Here is a 25,746-nt window from a genome sequence, read left to right on the forward strand (position 1 = left end):
CATCAAAAATCTGAAAAAGAACTGCAATTATCAGATATTACAAAACCCAATTACTTTGTCAAGATCAACTGATGCAATTGAAAACAGACAAATATTTAAACAACTTTTACTTTAGCAACGTTTTCTTCAACTTGTTTATCTTAGGTGGGTTGCTAGTTTGTTAATCCTCTACTGGCACACCTCACAACCATCTAAGTATGTGTTAACAACATTCCCTTGAGATAAGGAAAAACCAATATAAAATTTTACAGATGGCTAACTGCAGCAAAGAAGCTGGGACCTGGATTTCAAACACCTTTAGGCTCGGTGTTGCAAGACCAAAGTGAACTCATTTCAAATGCAGTTTGAGTACCTAAGCTTCACTGGAAATCAAAGAGATGCAGGCTCTGAAGTCCTAGATTCAAAAAGGAATCTAAAGTGCCTAAATTTGTTACCATTCATTTTGCAAAAACCTATCTTAACTCTTTACCCTATGCTGTATTCTCTCAAAGTGCTTAGACACCAATCGTCTATTGGTGTATTCTCTACATTTCTGGTTAACACATAGAATCATAGATTTTTTTTTTTTTTGGTTGGAAGAGACCTTTAAGATCATTCAGTCCAAGTGTTAACTTAGCACTGCCAAGTTACCACTAAACCATGTCCCTCAGCACCACATCTACGTGTCTTTTAAATACTTCCAGGGATGGTGATTCAATCAGCCCCCTGGGCAGCCTGTTCCAGTGCTCGACAACCCTTTTAGTGAAGAAATCTTTCCTAATGTCCAATCTAAACCTCTGTTGACACAGCTTGAGGCCATTTCCTCTTGTGCTATTGCCTGTTACTTGGGAGAAGAAACCAACACTCACCTCACCACAACCTCCTTTCAGGTACTTGTAGAGAGCGATGAGGTTACCCCTCAGCCTCCTTTTCTCCAGGCTAAACAACCCCAGTTCCCTCAGCCGCTCCTCAAAAGACTTGTTCTCCAGACCCCTCACCAGCATTGTTGCCCTTCTCTGGACGCGCTCCAGCACCTCAATGTCCTTCTTGTATCTAAACTTTTCCCCCACTACTCATCTGGATGTGTATCCCTCACATATAAGTAGTGAAAGAATTTATGAAAGAATTCACTAAATCGATCTTGCCTTGTTTATCTCAGCTATTATCTGTGGAACCTCATCTAGTACACATGATGGAAGGATGTGTAACTCCTCCACAAAGAGTTTCTCCTAAGATCTCAAGCTGGTGGAGGGTAATTCAGAGATCATTTGATGACACCTAGTTCTTCTAAGGGGTAGGGTGGAGGAAGAATGAATAAATCCCTATCCATCCCCTCCATTCCTCTTATCACATGCTCTCTCAGTGGTCTCCTTTCCGGGCTGAAGAGCCTTAACCTACTTATTTCCATATACAAGATTTGTTTCATATCAAGTTTTGATAACTTTTTGACCTTCGTTGAACCTTTTGCAGGTTTACCATGTTCTTTTTGAAATGGGGGAACCTGGTCTTCAAGACACAGATATATTTTGGGTTCATGGAGCATAGTAATATTTTGGGGTTTTCCTCTCTCTATTCCTTTCTCAACAACTCAGAATTTCAGTTTGCTTTTTTTGATCTGTGTTGACGTTTTCATTGAACTGATACTTCTGTACAACTCTATTGTATTTCCCAAGATTTCATACCCAACCAGCAAAAATGAGCTCAAAATCCAACATTTTACATGTAAAAAGACTATTTTTCCTTCCATATACATCAATTCACTGATTCTCTTCTCCTATTTTAAGGCAACTTTGCAGTTAGCTCATGATTTTACTGCCAAGAATAACAGATTTATCAGCAAACATTGTTAGCTTGTTACTCACTTCTTATTTGTGAACCCGCATGGCTCCCAGCACAGATTCCTGTAAAACTTCCCAGTAAAAGCTAAGTCCTAACAATCTTCATGATATACAATTTCATAGATTATTGCAGTTTCTTTGGCTATACAGTAATGTCATGGACCTTATCACTACACTATTTCTTTTCCTGTATATAGAGGTGAATTTCTGTTTCCATCCATTTGTGCAAGTTTTATTATTGTAAATAATTAAGAAAGACATAGTGACTTCCTGAAGGGAATTTTTGATTCTTACATTGCTGTTTCTTCTTTGAACGCTACTTAATAGCTATATCCAGTGCTCTAGCTGTATTATTTGAGCCATTCATATTCACAGTGTGAACAGCTACTTCTGTAACGCAGAATTAATGTAAGCATTATTTTGGTAAGTTTCACTAGGTACCATATTAAAAGTAAAAGCTGGATGAATTGCATAGCTGACTTCACATTAATGACTCAAAGTATCTGCATAAATTACTATTATCAATAGTTACAAAAAAATCTGAGAGTAAAGCAAAGAAAATTCTAAAATATTTACTCAGACCTGCTAAGATCCTTAAGTTAAAATAGTATTTTTAAAGATCCACCACATTACATTTGTGCTAAATGAGACAGGAATTTAAAAGACTGTAATTTTTAAGTAAACACATAAAAATGAATTAATAAATAAATAAGAAAAATAAATGGAAAAATATAGCTTGATCTAGGCAATAAACAAATCTTGGAGAAAAACATACAAATGAAGAGGAAACAATGAACTAAGAAGTTGTACAATGGAGGTTTATCTTGAAAATATTTGGAAAGCATATCAAAGAGGTGGATTAATGATGAGAGGAAATATATATTCAAATAACAAGTAGAAACAGATCTGAACCGTAGAGTGAAACAAAATGCATTCCAAATATGACAAATGCATTTGGGTTTTGACATTTAGTTCAATCCATTTTTAAATGGAACGATAAATTATATTTAGCTCAGCAGAGTGGAACAAAATATATTGTTCATAAAACAGAATGAAAGTAAAGAATGATTATACGATAAACACTAAAGTAACAATAAACTGAGGCAAAATTATTTCAAATAATAGGAAAAAAGATATTTTATTTTATGTACTTGGCAAAGCACGTAGAAGAAAGATGATAAGGCATTAATATGGAGAAACTAGGTTGTAAAAGTAATTGAAATACACTGTGGAAAAAATGGGGTATGCAGAATAAACAAGACTGTAAACCATTTAAAGCAAAAACTGTCCCTAGAAAGCTGCTAGCAATTTTTGAGAAAAGTCCAAATGAATAATAACACCAATTTACTGCAGTGAAATCTAAACACCCTGTCCTGAATTTTTCTGCCATGTAAACTCTCCTGTTTGTTTTTAAAAGAGTATAGATTATAAATTAAGCTCTCACCAATAATATTTATTAATCAATTAGCTGGCAAATAATTCAGTTACTCAGAGAAAATTCAGTAATATATTTTTATTATTATTATTTTCTGCAAAATAATACAAAATCTCTTTAACATACCTGTAATCCTTTTTTCTTATGAACTGTGTTTTCCAAAGATGACTGGATATCAGTACCAAGGATTTCTGCAATATCTCCAAGTCCAGCATCATGACCATGTTTTGAGCCACTTTCTTTCTTTGTATGAATACCAAAAATGTCTGAGATGATGTCAGTTTCTCCCTTTTCACCTTTCACAAACTGCACAAGTTCAGCTCTGATGCCATGCTCAGCACCGTCAGATTTTTCGGCTTCCATAACATCATCATGGATTCCAAACTGCGTTGGGTCAGGCATGTCCCCTAATATTTTAGTAACTTTAATGTTTTTGGCTCCTTCAACCAGGCCACCTCCAAATACAGTGCTCCAAAGAACCTGGAAAATTCCCCACACTATAGTAAAGAACAGTTGGAACATCCCTACAAATAGGATCCAGAAAAAAGAGAAAAACACTTTCACCATTTCTTTTACTGTCATCTTTCTAACTTTCCTGTATTGTTTCCTTAGGTTCTTCACAGTGACCATTTTAAAAAAGTTCGCAACATTCTTCTTCACTGCAACACAGGCCATTGCAAAAGCTGAAGCAGATTCCAGGGACTTTTCTTCTTCCTCATCGTCTCCAATATCCACTACATAACAAGGCTCTTCCTCTTCCTCTTCCTCAGGCCTCTCAGATGAATCTGTTTCAGAGATCTGGGATGCTAACTGCATTTCAAAGATTGTGTCTTCACAGAAATTCACAAAGAGTTCCATTTTTTCTTGCTCTCCACCTTCATTTACAACATCGAATATGAACTGCCTTTTGGATTCCTTCACCTGTGGCTTCTCCCACTGCATTCTACTGGATTCACTGATTTCAAAGTAAACTCTTTCTATTTTCTTGGCTCCACCCATTATTTCAATACGGCCAAGGTATGGTTCAAAGTAATTAAGAACACTTTCCGCAGGTTCAAGTAAGCTCTGAAGGCGTGAATCATTAGGCATGTGTTCTGAAAGGTTTGTAAGCAATACTGCTACATTAAATCCAATGTCTTTGGCTGGTTCATGGAATCTTTCCACAAAATCAACATAGTTAAACATATCATTTTCATCAGCTTCTGCACAGGACAGCAGGAATTCAATCTCTGACTGTATGTATTGTTTTTGAGCCTCCATTGATTTCTGGAATTCTTTCTTTGAAATGATGCCTTTACCATCTGGGTCATGCTCTTTGAAAGCATCTGAGTTAGTCAGATCCTTTAACTTGAGAAACATGTCAAAGAACTTCAAAATCATTTCTACATTGCTAGATGATTCTACAAGCGTGTCCACCATTTGTTTTCCAATAGTTCCATTTACAACGTTACCTAAGCAGTGTATTAAAACAGGAAGTTATTTGGCATCGCTACATTTTAAATACATATGTTTCATATTAATGCTGACAACAGAACAAAAATGTTCTTAAATCTTTGTCATTTTTCTTTCAGCATGCTTTTCCATAGCAGCCCTCTGTTTCGTGCCTATATATATTCCAGAATAATTGTTAAATAAATATGAAATAGTTTTTTTTTTTTTTCTGGCATCACATAAAGGCAATTTAAAAAGTTTAGAAAGATTAACATAATTATCATACTTTACAATATGAAGCTGAGATAATCATATTTGACCATAAAGAAAAACAGGTCTAACCTTCAAGCAGTGACAAGAGCATCACTACCATATCCTTTAGGAGATCTAGCAGTTCCTTAAGCAATTCAATCTGAGCAGAGTCCTGCAAAAAAATGGACTATGAGGTTGTTTTTCCTTTGTATTTATGTGGAAAACTAAATACATTTGGAAAAAAACAGTATGGTCATCTAAATGTAGTTCACATTCTTCAGCAACATTTCATTGTCATTTTATTATGATTACTATCAGAACTCTTATACTATATGAGGGCAACTTACTACAGCAGAGGTATTAATACCATAAAGATAAGCTTTAATAAAGCATTAAGGAGTACCGAAGTGCAGATAAGGGACAGAACAAACTCACAATATTGGTTACGCCACAGATCTGGCAGTATTCACCTCAGAAAGAATCCATCCTTTCTCACTTCACAGGGAATATTTAATGGCATAATGCATTACCACTCAAACAGAACTAGAACTGTTTAGTTTAACTACAGAACATAAGCCTAACATGGATATGTGACTAACATTAAGGACCTAAAACCTCTTAAGTATCCTCAAAATCCTGATATACTTCTGTGGGGTGGGAAGAAATCTTATTAGTAAGTCAGAGCGTAGCAGAGGAAATTATTCTCTGCACTGTTGCATTCAGTGCCTCGTGGTTTGAGTGTATGGATTCATTAAGCAGAAGTCGCAAAAGAACATAGAAGCCTGAAACTGTGAAGAGGGGTGGGACTCCACAATGCCTTGCAGTGAAATCTGCACTGCCTGCTGCCCTTCTGTGCAGTGCCTGTGCTGAATTAACTGGACAAGTTGACTGTCACATCCCCTCCCCTCTTTGAATCTTTTGCAGCTTTTCTCTTGCCCTACTTAGCTGTAGCATGGGAACCATGCTTGTAATGGTGCTTCTGCTCTGATGGATCATCCAATTTGAAAACGGGGAGGAAGGGACCAAATTGTCACCTTTGTTTTCAGAAAGGTGTAATTGAGTTGGAAGCAGTGATTTTGATATTAGGAAAGGTGAGTGCACAGTGATGATTAATGCTAAAAGGAGTGATATGAAGATGCTAGTCCTGAGATTCAGTCTTGGACCTCTACATTACAACAGGCCCATGCACAACAAATGAGTATCTGCATAATAACTACTTTACAGCTTTCAACATTCACTTGACTGTAATTTATACACATATGCAAAGAAGGATTACTTGACTACTGAAAATACCTGTGAAAGTTTCATCTGCATATTGGCAAAGACATGAAGAAAGCCAACAACTGCATCCCACAGCCTGCTATGAGCCAGACTCTGTTGATTACCTATGCAAGGGCCCTAAAATAAAAAAAAAATCAAGAAAAAAAAAAATCAAGAAAAGCACATTTTTTATTTGTTTAAAATAACATAAACCAAAACAAATAAAACAATTTGCTTTCTCCCGGGAAAAATAGAAAAAGAAACTTCAGGATTCCATGAAGCCACGTAAGATGGCTTATCAAGGTCTCCTTGGAATCTAGTGCATAAATACTAGATTGTGTCATGTTAAATATGCAGCCATTCACATGTTTTAGCATTGGTGTTACACTGTGCCAGCGATTCCATGTAGCTTTATCAAAACTAAGAAAAATAAAGCCAAAATATTTACAAATTTATGATAAGACACTATTAGGCCATGTAATCATAGAACTTCACTGTTAATACCTTGAGCAAAACATTTTGTTTACCTGGATATATTCTGTAAGGGAATTGAATATTTGTTTGGTGACAGCCAAAGCTTTAGAGAAATTACGTTGTCCTGATTCATCAATGACATCCTTTCCAGAATAGTACCAATAGAAGTCACTGATTGATTCCTAAGAAAAAAGCAGCAATGTTATATTTTCTAGTTTTGGATTCTGTATGCAGCATTTACTGCCTGCATTTGTACCACCAAAAGTTGAATCGGTAGCAGATTAAATTTAATATTTCTGTGTCAATCTATTTCTTATGACAATAACTTTTTGCATTTTTATCTAACTATGCTCCCTGCAGAAGTGAACAATGAAATAAATTAACAAAAATCTGGTTTCACACAGAAATCTGAAAGATCATCTATTTCAAAAAGGAAAGAAGAGATGAAATAAATTAAATAAAAATTCTTTATTTTAGATATCCCTGCAGAGAGGATTTTCACATTTTTTTCCAGTAAAATGTGAATTTATAGAAATGAAGGAAAGGCAAATACGTTTTGCTCCATTTTCTTCTGTTTTTTCCTCACCTGAAGACGCAAGAGATAGTCAACTGTACTAATGATAATGTTCACTGTTGTGGTGTTGCCCATCTGAGTACGTAGGTAATTTTGAAAATCTGAAATAAGAAGCGATTTGTACTTGGTTCGTAAATATAGGAATAAAAAACCAGTTTTATTTTCATGGAGAATACATTGTTTTTAGATATTTTCTTGGGTACATATGCTGAAGTGGTGAAAATTGAACTACAGTAGATTACAATGTAAATAGAACTGAAGAATTGTTATCCACATGACTTGCAATAGGCTTTACTATTAATGATTGGCATAAAAACTGAAATTACATTAATACTTAAAAATTCAAATTGAATTCCGCAATTCAATTTGTTGACATGCCAGTTTCCCCTCAGAAAACTAAATGAATTAGAGGCAAAACCCCATTAGAATCAGTACTATTCAACTCTTTTTAAGAACAGATTCATCACACGTTTTTCCCCAAAATTAATTCTGTTCACTTACCATTGTTATGCCCTTCACAAAGCAGTTGTAAAAATCTAAATAGATCCCGAGTAAATTCATCATGCTGCAACACTTTTTCACCTTTAAAATATATAAATGCAATGATTATATGACAACAGTTATGATTAAATATGCAGAACACATAATCTTACAGCAACCTTTAAAACTGGAATTCTAATAAAAAACAGAATTATAAAAGTGTTAAAGCAATTTAAACGAAATAGACTTATTATAACAAAAAGAAAAGCTGAGACAGAAAAAGCAAAGCCAAAATATTTAGCACTCCAATGCACCCATGGTTAACCAAAAAAAAAAGAAAATAAAGAAAAAAAGAGAAAGCAACAGGATCTATATCTAGTAAGTAAATGGTTAGTCATAACTAAAATCATGCCTTAAATATGAATGACACTTCTTTAATAAGCATCAAACTATTTATTCAAGCTGAACACACAACCTGCTGCAGACCATAAAGCTAAATCTAAAGATATCTGGGAAGATGCAATGAAAGAATTCTCTCTATATTTGCAACACATTTTTGCAACAATAGTATCAAAAACTGTAAACCCAAACATACCACGCTCACGAACGATGACTGTGGATCAAAGAAAAATAACAAGAATACAATATAAGATTATTGGAAGTTACAATGTTTTTCTTAAAAATTATTTCTAAAGGTTTTGTAAATATAAAACATATTCAGAACTCAAAGCCTAGAATTACTTACAGTAAGTCTATCAACAGAAACCTCAAGCCACAGTAAATAACAGTTCTAGTTAAAGAAGGAAGCACAAATAATCTTTTAAGCACTACTGGAATCAATTTCATTCTACTTACGAGTTCCTTCTTCAGTAACCATTCCCAGGCCTTCTGCTTTATTTTGTCTCTCAAACGCATTCAAGTCAAGAACACTTATATTGAAAAAAAGAAAGCAAACAGGAAAATGTACTGTAGTACACAATGGAAAATTATTTTCTTCTAGGAAATCTCTGGAGGCCTTCAACAACTAGTCTTGACCCACTGTGACATGCATTGCCTCATATTTTATTTAACGTGAATACTAAATAAAAGAGCTTGGGATGAAAATAAGGGTTCAGTGTCCATTTCTGGAAAGAAATGAGTCTCAGGTCAGGTCTTGCCACTTACCTAACTTCACTTCCAATAATTTCATTCATGGTTTTATGTATAAATGAAAAGTGGAAAAGGAAGACGAAATATTACTCTTTATATTGAGTTAAACTTTCCTGCCAAAAGGACATTACTGCAGTTATTTCTCAGTAATACTGTTTTCACTAATTTATCACTATTACTTCTATTGTGTTGTTACTGTATATATTATGCATTATTATGTTATTCAGAAGACATATGGAATCTCTGACTCCATATTCAAAAGACATCAGAGACTCCATATTCAAAAGACATCAGAGATTCCATATCGTCCAAGGTCAAAATACACTGATATCTGCATTTTCTTTTGCTAACTTGGCGTAGTCCAGCACTTGGAATAGGAGATGATGACTATTGTCACCACTCAGTCAGAATACTTTAATGCAAACAGTCCAAATATAATTCTATGATTTTTTTTTCAGTTAAACAGCAACACAGTCACATATTCTACTACCTACCAACATCATTAAAACCAAAAGCATTTTTAAAGCATCATTTTTATTCTCTTGCCAGTGTTCAAGTCATTTTATCAAACCCTTTTTTAATGAAGTCCTGAATGATACACATATCCAATTGGTAATAACATCACTGCAGGTCCTGTTTGAGCAAGTCCTTGCTAGATTGTTCTACATAAATGGGAAAACTACAAGATAGATGTTATTTAATTAGGCTGCAAGTACTCCGCAATAATTTCTGCAGTGCAGGTCACCATTCCTTCCACATTTTTTTCTGTCTTCATATAGCTTCTCCACTTTTAATTCCCTTCTGTTGCTTTAAAAGGCTGAGAAAAGGAGGTTGTGTACTGTAAGAGTAATCAGAAACACCAACAGTTTTCCACCTTCTTTATGGGACTCATTTACCTTAATGAATTCGGACTTATGTTTTATCAAGGGAATGGACTACTACAGTCTCACTGGCCACATGCCATTTCTCACAAACCCAATACATATGCACAGGATTCAGATAAAGAGACCGAGATTGCATAACTCGTCAGAGAAGCACAGAAACTGAAAGCTTAGTAAAGCTCCACTGGCGTGTCTCTCCTTCAGTAATGGATTTTCCCCATCCTTAGAACCACCCAGACAGAAAACTTGAGGGATCTGGGACCAGTAAAGGAGCCATTACATTTTACTTTTCTGCCTCTCCAAACTAAGCCTTCAAAGGCACATATGGTCTGTGCTGTATTTTGGAAGGATACTCCAGAAGAGTAACATACTATTCCTCTGATTCACAAAAACTTCCCAGAAGAGTTCTACAATCTGTGACTCCCGTATTTTAAAACTAACAAATCCATCTGCACTGAACAATAAGCCACCAACCTTAATAAAATTGAAACTGTAATAATATGATTTATGCTTTTACCTGCAGGACTGCATCAAGCCAGAGAGACTTTGAAAAAATCCAGCATCCTTTTTCTCCTTTAGGTAGTCTAGCATTTTCTAGAGGGTATACGTTTTTGGGGAAAAAAATTATATTAAAATTATATGAATTAACAACTTATTGAATTACTATTTGAAACGCAAATCACTGGCAAGCAATAACATCATTGTTATTGTATGAAAAATACCCTGAGACTTCTTCATTGTTTAGCTTAAAATTAAATGCACTAAAATAAAAAAAAAACAACAGAACACTAAAATTCTCAAAATTACTTGCCTCCTTTATACAAGCAAGACTCAACAGTAGTCAGAAAAGCGTTACCTGTTGAACTATGGAATTCCCACCATTTAGGATAGCAATACCAAGTTTTAGTGTTTCAACAACCATGGGTCCTGTATGACCTGTCAAAGCAAGGGTACAGATGTTAAAACTTGCAGTTATGAACTATTCAATCAGAAAAGCAGTCTGGAACTTTTTCCTAGTATAGTTGTAGTTGACATTTATTTTGCCTCAGTATATACCATATACGTGTTGTATACAATAGACATATCATAGGTATAATGACATAATACGCTATATATATGTATAGCATTATAGCTATGATATCTATTCCATGTATACTTTAATACTTCACAGAACATTACCTTTGCTTGCACTAATCATCTGAAGGACCATCTCGGCAGCTCCACGATCGTGTAAGCGAGCTTGCTGATAGAGAGTTCTCTGTTTTTCCATTTCTTTCTCCTGGGTTTGGGAACAAAAATGAGAACAGAATATAGACTGGAACTGATTCAGGAAAAATAGGAAGATGAGAAATCTGAAGTTGTTGAAGGCCATCTGCCTCCATAATCCATGGGCTGTTTGATTCCAACACACGGTCTTTCTTTTATATGAATAACCTAGTAAACCAGCTCAATATACACTGGGTTATTCTTGCATATATTTTAATGAACATATTTTATATACTTGCACATTAGGCAATGATAAATAAATGTTGTTTAAACTCGCACCTCAAATGTCTTTTCTTTTTCTTCTTCTTCCTCTTCTTCTTCTTCTTGGCAGCTCTTTTTATGTTAGAAACAAATCACAAGATTTTGTTTATTATGAAACATAATGCCTATATTTACTATAGTATTTCTACAAAAATGACAAAAAAGATTTTTTTTTTCAAGCGATAAGTTAAAGCATTAAGAGGATTTAAAAAACCTGTGATCATAAATATTTATGCTCATCCACAGGAAGAAGCTGATATTCCCTAATGTATGAGTACTTCAGGGTATTCATCCAACTACATACACACCCTGTAACTGCAGGCTCTGTGTTCTTGTGTCATATCTCTATATCCATGATATTTATCTTCACAGTTAAACTCCCCTCACATGTGTCAGCTTTAATCAATATGTTGCAAAAAATGATTGTTGACTTACTTTTGACAGACTTCAAATATTAACTCCAAAATAATTACCCAAAGAATAAAGTCAACTAACATGTTAAGACTGCTTATGAGTTAAACCTGTACAAAACAAGATGCCAAGTGATATCAGTAGGATTGCACCTACTGGAATTCTATAATATTATTTTAATGTAGGAAATTTCTCATTATACATATAACTCTGAACAGCATTCGCTTCATTAAAAATACAGAAATGACTAGTTGCAAGCAGTCCATGTAAGAAACAGAAGAAAAAGGTTTAAAAAGCATCTACAATTAATGGGAAGCACCTGAGTGGCGTGAGGCATGGAGCTTGAAATGATATAGTTACCTTTGCCATCATGGCGGAATAGGCAATATATAAAGGATCATCTTCTAATTTGCTATAAAGAGTAAAAAATATTTAAAATTATTTTACGATGTAGTAATAAAAAGATGTCATACTCCTACTAATATTTAATACCATTTTTACTACAGGATATTTTATTAAAGTAGATATACATGTCTACTTGAAATGCTACTACACTTGAAAATTGTATTATAAATGTAATTTCTTATCTCAAACTAAGTCTCTAACTTTTTAATTAAACAATTTCGACGTAGATTTGGGTACTTATTGGATAAGTAAGGATCACTGGCTGTTGAAGGTGCAGAAAAGCATTATGCAGTTAGACCAATTACAGCTGTCAGATGGCAAGATTATATTAGTCAGACAGAAAAAGTATATGAGGCACTGGAGTACTCTAATCATACAAAATCCATATTCTGATCAACAGCCCAAATTCAAAACAGAAACTGGCACTGAAAGCAATTCATGCTAACCACCAGTGAAACCTTTTCTGACATACTGAATAAAATGTAATGAATGCCAACAAGAACATAAATCTATTACCAGTAGAGACCAGGGGAGGGTATTCTGAATGAACAAATAGTTCCTGTAGACTTTATGTTTCTATGAGAATTCATGCTTGTTTTTTTGCTGTAATGGGTATTTACCAAGCTTTTAAAATGTCAAAAATTGTCAATATTTGTCTCAAAAGAAAGGTTATACTGAATTTAAATACATGAAAACTCTAATGAAACTAAGAGGCAAAAAAGTATTCACTATGCACAATCATGAATTGTAGTTGTGTTAAAACACTTCTGTAACGTTATTAGAAATTCAGTGACTGTGTGCATTTATTCAATGTAATTTTCAGCACAGCTCTTTTACCTTCTTTCTGTGAGAGCACTGCGACTGAAATAGAGGATAATCTGATGAAGTGGATCGGGCTGTTTTTTCTCGGTCTCTTCCTCTTCCTCTTCATCTTTTTTTGGAGGTGTCTGTCTCAAGATTTATATCAGAATATACAAATTAAGCTTCATGAGTAAGAAAAAAAATGAGTAATTAAGCTTAGGAAAGGATTTCAGTAATTTTATTCTGCCCAATTCGTATTAACTTCCAGTATTCATCTTATTCAGCAGCTTACAGCATAACCTGCAACATTATGTGCCTGTATAACTCAGAAGGAGTTAGAGTATCTGATTGTTATTCATATTTGATAGTAACATTGGAAGCTTCTCATTTGCAAGGTATTGAGTATGAGACAGTGACAATCTTAGGTTAGCCTTATTCAGCAGAAATTATGTTTTTCCAGTGGACCAGAACTGAAAGAAAGTCCCAGCACAATTCTTTAGCAGGAGAATTATTAATGGAACTATTTTTAATAGTATCATCAGATAAATCCTATTCAGACTACTGTTTGCCACAATACTTTCATATATCGTTTCTAGGTAACCTTGATTCAGCAAATGTAAGGACTGCCCTTATTGTCAACTTCAAACATTTTTTGGCAGTGTGAAATATAACACAGCCAGCACTGGCAAAAGAGCAGCATATGACTTTTACCTTACTTGTGTTATCACCCCTTTGTAGGGTTTGTAATTATTGTAGATTTATCGTAATTATAATAATAATTGCAACTACAGAAGTTCAATTTAATTCTCTAGTAAATCTGAAAGAATTGTAATCACTGTTTTGATTAATGGCCTCATTCCTTCCTTTAGAAAGGAGCAACAAAGTCAAAAAAATACTGCGACCATCTAATTGTCCAGAGTACGGGAAGAATATATTACCTGTAAATTTGAAAAATCATACAACCTTCTATACCAGTGGGTCTTTAAAAAGCGGAACATGGTTGCTTTTGCTAACACTGAAGAATCTCCTGATATATCTTCATGTTATCCATGAAGCTAAGTATTCATTTTCATGGTGTTTAGATACTACAGAGGTAGGCCCCTTGGAAGTATTTTAGACAAACTAACTACCGAGAGGGAAGAGAAAAAGCAGTAGACTTTCTGAATCAATATTCAGTAACAAAATGCTGAAGTTTACCAATCACTTTTATCAAGTCACACGTAAACTAAATTTTTGCTGAATATGGCTGCATATATTTACTTCTCCTTATGATGTGTCGACAAGAAAACAGCAAAATTAATTTGTTTCAAAGCTGAAAATGTTAAAATTAAATATTATGCATCAACAAAAAATTTAAAAAGGGGAAAAGGATCAATTATGTCAAGCTTTAAAAAACTCGTAAATAAAATATAGGAACATAGGAATTACCATAATGACAAAAATAGTTTGACAGTTCATCTAATCCATTTCTCGTACCAAGAATGAGTATCACATAGTTCGTTTGAAGGCATAAACCACCTTAATGCACTTCAGTGTGCATCACAGGATGAATGTCTTTTTGACCACAGCAGAAAATCACCTTATGCCCTGAAGCATAAGGATTAATATTTTACAAGTTTATGCATACGCATATAGTACACAAAAATTAAATATAGGCTAAAATAGATACATAAAATATATACTAAAGTGGGCACTGAAAAATACGCCCAATTACATCAGTACTTACAGCCAAATCCTGAACTAGTTTCTCCTCAAATGAATATTCCTCTGTTTCTATCCAATAGTTCTGATAGCCATGGAGGAAGAGGTTAATAGAACGGTGCCTGGGGGGGTTGTGAAAGTGAGATCAAGAGGGGTAACGGAACATAGTATAACAGCTCATGTGGTTAATGATTAGTAAGGATACGCATTTGTACAATTCTGATCCTCTGATTGGTCAGTGAAACAAAATGCAAAACATCACTAACATTCAGTGACATATCTGCATGTACTCTTGAACATTCTTACTATCTTTTGATACACGTACGGATACATTACTTTTTGTTTTGAAGGCTTTGGGAGTGCTAATGTACATAAGACATGAAACTGCAGGACTGGAACCTTAACGCAAGCATGGGAAAAATACACACTTGAACGGACTGAGAATGAGTGGGTGGGATTTACACCTATGAGATGTAAATCTAGTTTGCTAGATTTAGGACATCGAGACAGCAGAAGTTGACCATCAATACCAAAATAATTATCAAGTGCTTTCCAGCATGTGATCCGCAGACAATCATTGCCTTCTTCCACATAGAGAAGCCTAACCTCAGCTTCTTTTCTATCAGTTCTAAATCAGGGCAGTATTAATGTGTCCTCAAAGAACCTGGATTAGAAATACACAAAACCTGCTCTAGAAAATGACCAATTTTAGAAAACTCTTATCCATATTAATTGCTATTATAAAGTATTCATTATTTAACTTTACACAGAAAATACAACTCATGGCAATAAGACCACACAATAATGGCCAAACCATTCCATCTTTACATTACATTTGGGGGAAAATTTTGTTTTGAGGTGCACTCTATGAGGTTACAAAAGTTAGTCCACACAGCCTTTTCATTTACTTTTATCCTGCACCACTAAAAAAAAGCTATATAAATTGGCTGTATATACTACGACTGTTTAAGCACACTGTGGACATGAATTATTATTTTATAATGGAGTAACTATTAAACCAACCTTCTAGGCTCTTCTGCTGGCACTGGTGACATTTGATTATTAAATTTCAAAAACTGACCAATCAGAATCCCTCTGAAAATTGTACAAATTCATGTTTTATGATAACGTCAAATCATGGCTGGGAAGGAATAAGTGTGCGCATAAGGAAGAGGCTCTCCACAAGTTACATTACCGTTAACTTGAGTATAAGCCTGTCATACTGAGTTTTTTCATGTACTTTTTCCAGCCAAACCCGTTGAAAGGTGCTCAGGAAGAAATTGCTAATTTTGTGTCTGAAGAAAAGCATACAGGTTTTCATTGAAGAAAGGCACAAGTTAAATTCAATAAAGTAGTCAGAAAGAATGTATTTGTAAACTGTGTATGAAAAATTGCCATGTACAACTTCGCTGTATCTATGTGCATATAGAGATGGCAGACAATAAGACAAATCTTTTTACAAATTAATTTCCTCAAAACAAACATAAGTACACACGTCTCAGAGAAAACATTTATGACATAAGACACTTTTGCAAAGCCATGTACATTCATTAGACACAGAACACAAAACATTAGTATTTCCTAACATAACTGATGCTCTTTTCCTTGAAAAACAAAAATATCTTAAAATACAACTATTTCTTTTGTATCTCCAGGCACTTCTCAGAAACGGGACTACTTGAAATATTTATAGTAGAAGTTAAAGTAATTTTTCTATGATTTAACAATCACCTGCACATCAATAGACATATCAATTTCTGAAATATCTTACTGGAATTCCTAAAAACTGATACATCTAAGGATGTATTTTGAAGAAAATTAGATTAAATATGAGATGAACATTAAATTATCGAACCAGGACAGAAAGCCACCTAAATCTCCAGATAAATTTCAAAAGAAAGAGCTCATTGTTCACTGAAGATATTAATCTTTTCTAGGATAAACGAAAGGGTACCATCATAATGTTTGCTTACTGCCCTTTAAATTAATTGATTCTAGCAGCAAATTTAGAACTAATACTCCCAATATAAAGCTGCAACTCGAAAGAGGAAATACACGAGACAAGGACAGCTGCATTTGAAACTCTAGTTCAAAGGGATTTACATAGCTCCTAGAATTAATCATACCCCACCTGAAATAATCTCCTTCAGGTTCAGAGATGTCTTAATAACACAATCAATTTAAATGATGGAGAAAGTTATAGGTGCATAATAATGTGATAGCCTTATTTTCCTGTCAGAATCCTATGATTTATCTAGAAAAAATATACGTCTATAAACTAAGGAATTTTAAAACTTTGTTCCGCACCTATCAATTGAGCAATATACCTACAATCCCTGCTCACTGAAAGGGGGTTGGACTGGATGACCTTTAAGGGTCCCTTCCCATTCAGATCATTCTATGATTTCGATTCTAAGACGAAAGTGTTTTTTTCATTCTTGCCTGTTTTGAAGTGCAGACACCACAATTAATTCACTAAAATAGTTTGATGACAATTCATTTTTAGAATCTACAAGACAAAATAACTGGACACATTTGCCTCACATTCATATTTAAATTAAGAGTAAAGTCCACCACAAAATCTACCATAAAGTTTGAGAAGAACCTTTTTAACACAGAATAGTTTTCAATGAAAGTTACAGATAATGTAAATGTTCTACTTCAACGAATACTACTCCGTATTTTCTTGAAAATGAAAATACACATTCATAACCGATTTTGCCCCTTGGCAAGTGTTCCATCAACCTCAAAAATAGTAAATAAAAGTGGGTTTTTTTTAAAGGTAAAAATAAGAAGAACCATTTTCACCATTTGGGTTCTCATATATATTCCAAATATATTAAGAATTTATAAATCCAGAATATGGTTGTAAAAAAAAAAAAGCTCACAAAAAAGTTATACTGAAATAGGTGCTGTTCATACCACTTTCTCTTGTTTTTCCAAACACAATTCTTGAAGATGAAATGGTTGATACTAGCCAGTTTGTTCTTACGTTGTACTTAAACCTTTACATTTCTCTGATTCTTTAAAGACTGCCTGGTGGTAGTGTGACAACTTAGAGAAGTTATTATACTCTAGAACTACTAATTTTTGTGAAGGAAGGATGTGTGCTTTTTACAATATAACTGGCTTTTTATTTGTCTTGTGCAAACCTAATATTCTTCCGATGTGTTAGTGGCACAGCTACAGACCTTTAGCCGACATCAAGCATGTATAATGGCTTTAATAAAGGCATTTAAAAATGCAATGCAACTCTTCTGTTAAATACTTTGCAAACAATCTTTGAACAAAAATATTAAACACGAAAGGTGAAAAAGTGCAGAAGAAGGTGAAAAGCAAACTTAATTAAAGATGTGCTTAGGCTGTGTCTGAATGAAAAGCAGATTTGTTGAGAAGGAACAGGGGAAAGGAAATGACCCCAATGCTGCATGGTCTTAATATTCTGTTTAAAGCAGTAAATTGATCCAGGCACAGGACTCGCTTTATCTTGGACTGTGTGGTATCCACATTCAACTGGAGTAAGCAGCAGAGCAACACACAAGTCCAAATATCATTCTGCGCTGCTCTGCCCCAATAGAGGCTTTAATGCATAAAACATTCTGATGTAGTAGCTAAAGATTGCCTCAGACAAGCTAAAGAGCCCGAAGCATTCATGCAATAGGAGAGGAAAGAATACAGACACAGGAGAATAAAGAGTAAAAAGAGCAACCAATCAGAGGCAAAAAAGGGACAGAAACAGCAACATCTTAACAATTTTCACTGATAACTTGAGGAACTATACAGAGTAACGTGAATGAAGCATTTTGATTTTGAAGCACTGTAATTCCTATGGTCTTTTCCCCCTCTGGTTATTTGTCATGAGACAAGTATTTTGCTGCTGTGAGGAATTAGCTGATAACTAACCAACTCTTCTGTCTCTTAAACAAAATTACATAGGCATACACACAAGTGATATTTGCACTCAGAAATGTAAACAAAAGATAAAAAAAAATGAACCTTTAAGCTACTTACCTTGGGAGGTTGTATAACGGTGCCATTCTGAAACACGCAACAACAGCCCTTTTGCGTTGCTTTGACAGGAGTTTGTGCCAAACAGCTTTCTTTGATCTCAGTGGTTGTTCAACCTATGGGAAAATATCTTCTAGTACATACAAAGGAAACTCTTCAGCTTTTATTCAAAAATTTCTTTTTAGCTAGTGGTTAATGTAGTATGCAAGTTAGAAAATGTTATAAATGCTCACCATCATCTGAAAAAAAAAATGTTCTTTTGTGGTTTTACTTTGTTTTTTGTTTTTAAATTGGTAAGAAAAAATACTGGGGACCTTAAACATAGTACCTCTCACTTTATACAGAAAAGCTCAATATGCCACAGTATCGCATGTGTGGAACTCGTGGTAAAATTCAAAAAATTATTATTTTGTCTGTTTCTAATTATGCATATCGAATTGTTCATGTGAATGAATTTTGGTGCTATATCACTTGTGAATGAAATGGATTAACTTTATGTGGGAAGAGTACAAAAGCCTTTTTGTATTGAATTGTATCATTTGAATGAACAGGCCATCGATTCAAAAGTTGCTACAGCATCCTCAGGTGCAGAAATAGAAGACAAGCTAAAAGAAGTATATTAAAAGTAACTGCACATGGAAACATCTCTTCCTAAAATTACAGAGTTTGCAGCTACTGAATTGTGATGATTTGTATACTATACTTCTTGCAACTGTTCACAAAGTTTTGCAGCCGTAAATACATCCTGAGCCATCCCTGAAGCTAAATTGAGGCGTTTCAACAGATTACATTAAAAACTTTGCATATATACACATCTGTATGTGCGTGTGTGTGCACGTGCACAAAAATTAATTTTATCTTGAAACTTTAATAATGACACTCACTCAAGTCAAAATAATCCCGACAAAGAAAAAAATCACACTACTTTAAAACAAACACAGTATAGACATTTAACTATTTACCTGTTCCAGATGATACAGAGCAGCTGATATCCTCTGCACACGTTCCACATTTCTCTCAGGGTCAGTAGGTTCATCACTCTTCAAAATGTCTTTGTACAGATTTAGCTGCCATTTTACAGCTGGATCATCAGACTGAAAACCAACATGTTTTGTATGTGAGCTGATGAATGAAGATACTGAACTTGACTACCACCACTCTTATTCTGATACTATAATAAAGAATGCTATACATACTCCCACTTCATCCATCCCCTTTTAGTCAAAATTAACACCTGCTAGCTGCTCAGAAAAACGGCATTAGATTCTGTATACTGTTGGGTAACTGAACTCAATTCTTAAGCAACATTCTGCATTTTTATTTCATGAAAACAAATAAAGTACCCTGGCACTTCTGTATCCCATTTAATTGCAATAAAAATAAGGAAGCACGCTTAGTAGTGGAATTGAGTTGTTTTATGAAGTCTGTAAAATACAGCTGGAATTTTAGTAGGTGAAGGGTTACAGCCAAAGGTTTTGGTTTTTTTGCAAGACAGAAATAGAAAAAACACATTAGAATCACTTAGTGTGTCTGATCTAAATATATGTAAGCGTAAATTTATAGCAACTAGACAGTCATCTCCCATGACAGATAAATGAGTTACTCCTACTATGTTCAAAGACGGCAGGCAATGATATAAATTATTTATTATTTATAGAATGGTGAGTACTCCATTTTGGTTACCACCTTTGACAGTGTATTCAGCGTATAAAGAGTAGGAACATAAACGTGCTTGTAAAACTCTTAACTGTTAAGGTGACACAAGCTTTTCCTATTTTATCATAGTCACTTTAAAATTCATATATTCTTAGAAATACTATTTAGTCATTAGTGCAAGTCAAGTTCAAGAAGAGAAGCTGAATTACTATACTTTTAATTTTATTTTCTTCTTTGATCAAGTTGATTCTAAGTAATTATAGCTTTAAAATCACCAATATCTCAATTCTTTACACTTGTTCTGATAAAACTATTGTGACTTCTGTGTTTTAAAACTGGACATCAGCATTTTTAAGACAGATTTTTTTGTATTACCTTTTCCTGCAAATGTAAGTTGTTACGTAAATGTTCTTTGACTTCATCATCAGTGTCCCTCTGTAGAAAGGTAGAAGTATTTTTCAATTCAGGTTATGATTCATTTTATAAGAACATGTACAACATAGAATAGCTATTATTTTAATATTGAAACTTAACCTTTTTTGCTTACAAAGTACATAAGTTCCCAGAAGGGCCTGGGAAAAAGGCTTTCTTTAATTTTGACCGCAAAGCAACTTTAAACTTCAAACAAAATTAAACTTTGAAGACAATTAAAGCTAACTAATGGTATTTCAGTATTTGGTTCAAATGAATATGCATATGCAAAAATGTGTATTTATAGACAAATGGAAAATGACATGGAAATGATGGCAGCTGTCTATACACACTGCTTTTTCTTGTGAAAGCACAATTAGCAGATATAATTGCTTACAGTACCTTCATATATTTAATTATATTGACTGCTTAGATATCTGTGCCTCAAAGTTCAGTTTATAAAGTTCTGCTTATTTTGCATTAAAAACTATTACAAAGTATAAACTTACATGGCTATATCTAGTCTTGGCCAAAGAGATGAGCTCTTGATCTCCAGGAGTACACATATTCAAACCAATAGGAAGCATCTTTTTAAGTGCCGCTACAATCAAGGATGTTTGTATGGAGTACAAATCCCCTCTACGTTTTGATTTCTTTCTCTCTTGATCTTGTCCTCCAGACTATAATTAAAAAAATAGAAAAGTAAATGACTGTAATTCTCTTTCCAACACGCTCCTCCCCTAATGGTCCAAAGAAACTATGTTCCTGATGTAGTAGCACAATTAATTAAAAATGCTACATTAGAGGAAGGTTGTACAGTCTTGAGCGGGAAAGGCAAAGGAATACTTTAGGTGTGCACCAATGCAGAAATTGCAGTAACAGTAATGTTTTAATAGCAATAATATACTTTTGTGTGCATTCATACATGTGAATCTAACTATATTTTCTGGATCTTACCTCTCAAATCATAAATAACCCTAAAATTAAAAGCTGAGTCAATCTCAGGGGACACTATTAGTTCTCAACGTTACAGAGACAAATTTAGGATGTTTACATTTTTGTTAAAAACTTACATAAAGATAGTTATCCAGGGTCCAAATGAATGAATATTGTCTGATTTGTCTCAACTGAAAAAATACCAGTATCTAAAAGGCTTTGATTCAATGCAGTAAATTGCCAATGAATTAGTGCCTCTGGGAAAAGCACTGCCCTTTGGCTTTGGCTAATATATGTAACTCTGGGATGAAAAATTAAGTCTTTTGCATCTTTGAAGATCATGAGGAATAGGAAAAGGAAAACGGAAGAGACAGAGAAGTAAACGGCACAATGGAACAACATCTGCCCTATCTTCTTACAACAGACGCTGTACAATATTTCACATGCAACTTTCCATTTATGAGACAGCAAACCAAAATCTTTAGAACAGACCCATATATTTAATGAACATACGGTAAACAACAACAACATAAAAATAGCCCAGTTCTGAATTCTGTACCTAGATTAAACTCCTACTATGCTCAAGGGGAGTTTTGCCTAAGATAAGATTTCAGGACTAGGCCTCCAGGCTTGTACAACACTGCAAAATAGCAAATGCTTGCATTTAACCCTCCACATCCTTTTCCCTCTGTCAATTAAATTTTACTGACTACTATTTTTATAATGCGTTGTGTAGTTCCAACAGAACAACAGAATCCATTGCAATTCATTATTTACCAATTATTACTATTCATTATTACTTATTCATTATTTACCAATTATTACTATACTATTATCACAGTAATCACTGGAAGAAAAAAAACGACAGCCATACATATTCAACTCAGTGGTAAATTTTGGCAAATTCTGTCTTCTAGATGGTGAATCTCTGTGTACGTAGCTGGTGTTGAGCATTTTGCAGGTCAGAGGGAACACACAATGGATGTGGCTTCCTTTCTTAAGGAACTAACAATTGCAAGAGAGTACTTTGCCTCAAAGTTTTGCTTTTGGAAGTGCCTTAGAAATAGCAGTGATGTAATGGCTATAATAATGACGTTATTTGTACTCTACATTGACAGCAGACAAACAAATCCCACAATGTATCACTGTATTCCAGTGGCGTCACTATGCATCTCAAATAAGGAATAACAAAATATATAATAGATATATTTAAAAAAAAAAAAAAGGAAACAAAGCAGAGATACTGGTTTACTTTTCTGCACCTTTATGCTTGAAGACATTTTACGTATCCAATTTTCTTTATTTTCATTTGAGATTAATAACTAGGTATGAACAATATAATTGAACCTTAAAACCTCAACATTTTTAAAACATGTAAAGAAGATCCATTCTGCCTTTGCAATCAAATTCTGCTGTCTGTGAATTCACAACTCCTGCTGGTAAATGTATAAGTAGAGTCACAGACAGAAACCTAAATGAAAATAAAATTATGCCTCTTTCAGTTTTAATATGCACCTATATGAGTAAACACAATACCTTCATTTAATATTTAAAGAGCATTAAATTGGATATATTTTGCCTAAATAATTAACTGTGCTAAAAGGACCTCAGCAAGAAGAATGGTATAATCTGGTTGCCTAACAGTACATAATAATCTTACTTGTCTGAGGATTTAAGCACACAAGTGGATATTTTTTCAACAAATATATACAGAAAGAGAATTATAGATTCTCCAGTAGATTCATAATAATTAAATATACAATCAAAAAGAAGAAAGAATTTATACTAGGAAAAAAAAAATCAGCTAAACCTTGTTATGATGGAATAATTTTTTTTTAATATTTCCATCCCTCCTTAGATCTTCAATTCTCCACAATTATCATGAGAGCGTTCATTAAATCCTACTCTGCATACCTGGGGAAGTTAGACAAAAGCAAAGCATGAAATCAGGTCACTTTTTAACTTATGCCTCCGATTTAATTAATTAAAAACTCTTCACAGCATCATGTGTGCTTCTCGGCACACAGGAGGAAGGGAAAGATGAGAGGGTTTTATTCCCCATTTTGCTATTCATTCTGCTTCGCCAATGAAGAACACACCATAGGTTGAAAAGTACTCATCTATATGAGAAATTCATATCAAAAAAAGATAATGAATGATGCAAAGGAAGGTGAACTGTGGTTCGCTGGAAACAAAGAACACTTTAAATACTTAAATACATAAAAGAAACAAGTATTATTCAAAAGCTTTGTTACACCTCACATCTTTCATAAAGATAATTTTAATTTTGGGAAAATGTAAGATTTGAACTGTACATCTTATTTAAACTTACTGGTTCCATTACAATCTTCTATTCACCTACAGACATGTTATAGGTTACAGTACATTTCTACCACATATTTTTCTTGAATATCATAAGACAACCACATATTTTTCTTGAATATCATAAGACAAATACATGTTTCTGATGACTCTACTTAGGCATTTCTTTTACAATGTCTGCTTCAATGTATTAGCAAAAAAATCACAATGCAGAAAGACAGCAGAGGCAGAATGTACATCTATAAGAATTACAAAAGGTAACTTTACTACATTTTCACATTAAGTAACATGTGGGAGTGCCAAAGGGAATTTCAGCTGCCCTGGTCAAATACTGCCCCTTCAACTAGGAGAAAATTTATAGTAGGTGGAACCTGGGCTTTCACTTTGTGACGCCACTGCTATGATCAATGGAAAAAATGCTTGGAGCCTGATCATCTCTCAATCTAAAACAAAGACACATCATGCACTTTGACCTGTACCTTTACTTGCATGGCCTGTATGAAAGAATAAAGGGAAAAAAACATAAGTAAAAGAGATGAAAAGATGGCAATTTTACAAGTTAGTAATAAACTTACTCAGCTTTATCAGGACAATAAAAATATGTCTGTAGCTAAAATTATAGACTGTAAGTTTATAATCAAATGACATCCTAGTGAAATAATTTTTATTCAGTTTAATCCTTATTAAATGATTGAACTTCTGAATTTATCTGTCGCTACTCAGCACTGCCGTTTCTTGCTTCAGCACATAAGGAAGTACATCTAGTAAGTAAGCACATCAATATACTAATCACTGCATCTTTTTCCAATATTGTTAAAAGGAGAAAGGTGTCTGGAACTCTGGATAGTCTGATAATGAAAAATATTCACATTTTCACCAAAATAGCTCTTTCCACCTCTTTATCCCACCAAAATGTGATTGAAAAAAAATATGTTTAGAAGTGGAAATCAAACTATCACTGTGAAGATGCAGCATTTCATTTACAGATGTATTTTCCCACTGCATACCTTGTTACTGTTTTGAAGATAGCCTGAGAGGAAACTTTATTTTAGCACTTATCTCTAATATAATACTCTATCTCTAATAGAATACTATTATAAACTCAACCGTAACATACACAGGTTTTTTTTCCTGTTTATTATTTTAATACCATAAATACACTTAAATAAACATGTATTCCACAGTCAGCACTATATTATCATTGTGTCAGGCAATCTTCAGAAGATAACAACAAAACCATGTAGTTATGGTAAAACGGCAAAAAAAAACAACAAAACCACCACAATTGTTACTCAAGAATCCTTGACCAGGCATGGGAAAATACTATAGAAAACTTTTGGTTAAAAACAAATGGAAAAAAACATAAACACAAACGAGCCCCCTCTTCTGTGATATCTCTAACAGTAATTTGTTTTCTTGTGATACTTGAATTAGTCTCAAAATGTTTAAGCCAAGCTATTATTAAAATATCATTTATAGCCTACTACATTTATACCAGATAGTGAAGAAAACCAGCTACAAGTCAAGAAAGACTGAAAGACTAAACATCAATTTAAGTGTTAAGCATCTTAGAATCTTCAATACCTTACTCAGACAAACAGCAAATTTTAATTGAAAGTTTAAATTGCGTGAAATATGTAGATGCTGCACAGACATGGCTCAGCAGATACACACCAAATGTAACTAAAGACATGACGTTAATTATATTTCATTTATTAGAGATGACCATAATTGTAATCCACTCATAATTTACCATAGTATATCTAAAGGAGATGGGTTTTTTTGCAATTGAAATAGTCTCAAATAAGAGATCTA

The 25,746-nt window shown here is 33.9% G+C and overlaps 1 protein-coding gene across 1 annotated transcript in view; it reads right to left on the bottom strand.

Moving 5' to 3' along the window:
• The window catches only part of RYR3 (ryanodine receptor 3), a 253,870-nt gene that overhangs the window by 22,253 nt on the left and 205,871 nt on the right, over positions 1-25,746 (bottom strand). Inside the window, exons 70-88 of the mRNA XM_082485921.1 lie at positions 21,183-21,353; positions 20,638-20,697; positions 19,569-19,700; positions 18,610-18,722; positions 14,624-14,720; positions 12,934-13,043; positions 12,052-12,103; positions 11,299-11,352; positions 10,933-11,032; positions 10,610-10,689; positions 10,271-10,347; positions 8,579-8,652; positions 8,319-8,336; positions 7,745-7,825; positions 7,256-7,344; positions 6,723-6,851; positions 6,229-6,333; positions 5,026-5,107; positions 3,379-4,703 (exon numbers count right to left, since the gene is read on the bottom strand). Of these exons, the coding sequence (XP_082342047.1) occupies positions 3,379-4,703; positions 5,026-5,107; positions 6,229-6,333; positions 6,723-6,851; positions 7,256-7,344; positions 7,745-7,825; positions 8,319-8,336; positions 8,579-8,652; positions 10,271-10,347; positions 10,610-10,689; positions 10,933-11,032; positions 11,299-11,352; positions 12,052-12,103; positions 12,934-13,043; positions 14,624-14,720; positions 18,610-18,722; positions 19,569-19,700; positions 20,638-20,697; positions 21,183-21,353 (2,949 nt within the window). The remainder of the gene's footprint in view (positions 1-3,378; positions 4,704-5,025; positions 5,108-6,228; positions 6,334-6,722; positions 6,852-7,255; positions 7,345-7,744; positions 7,826-8,318; positions 8,337-8,578; positions 8,653-10,270; positions 10,348-10,609; positions 10,690-10,932; positions 11,033-11,298; positions 11,353-12,051; positions 12,104-12,933; positions 13,044-14,623; positions 14,721-18,609; positions 18,723-19,568; positions 19,701-20,637; positions 20,698-21,182; positions 21,354-25,746) is intronic.

Source organism: Vanellus vanellus (genome assembly GCF_965231255.1).
Source record: "Vanellus vanellus genome assembly, chromosome: 6".
Taxonomy (NCBI): Eukaryota; Metazoa; Chordata; class Aves; order Charadriiformes; family Charadriidae; genus Vanellus; species Vanellus vanellus.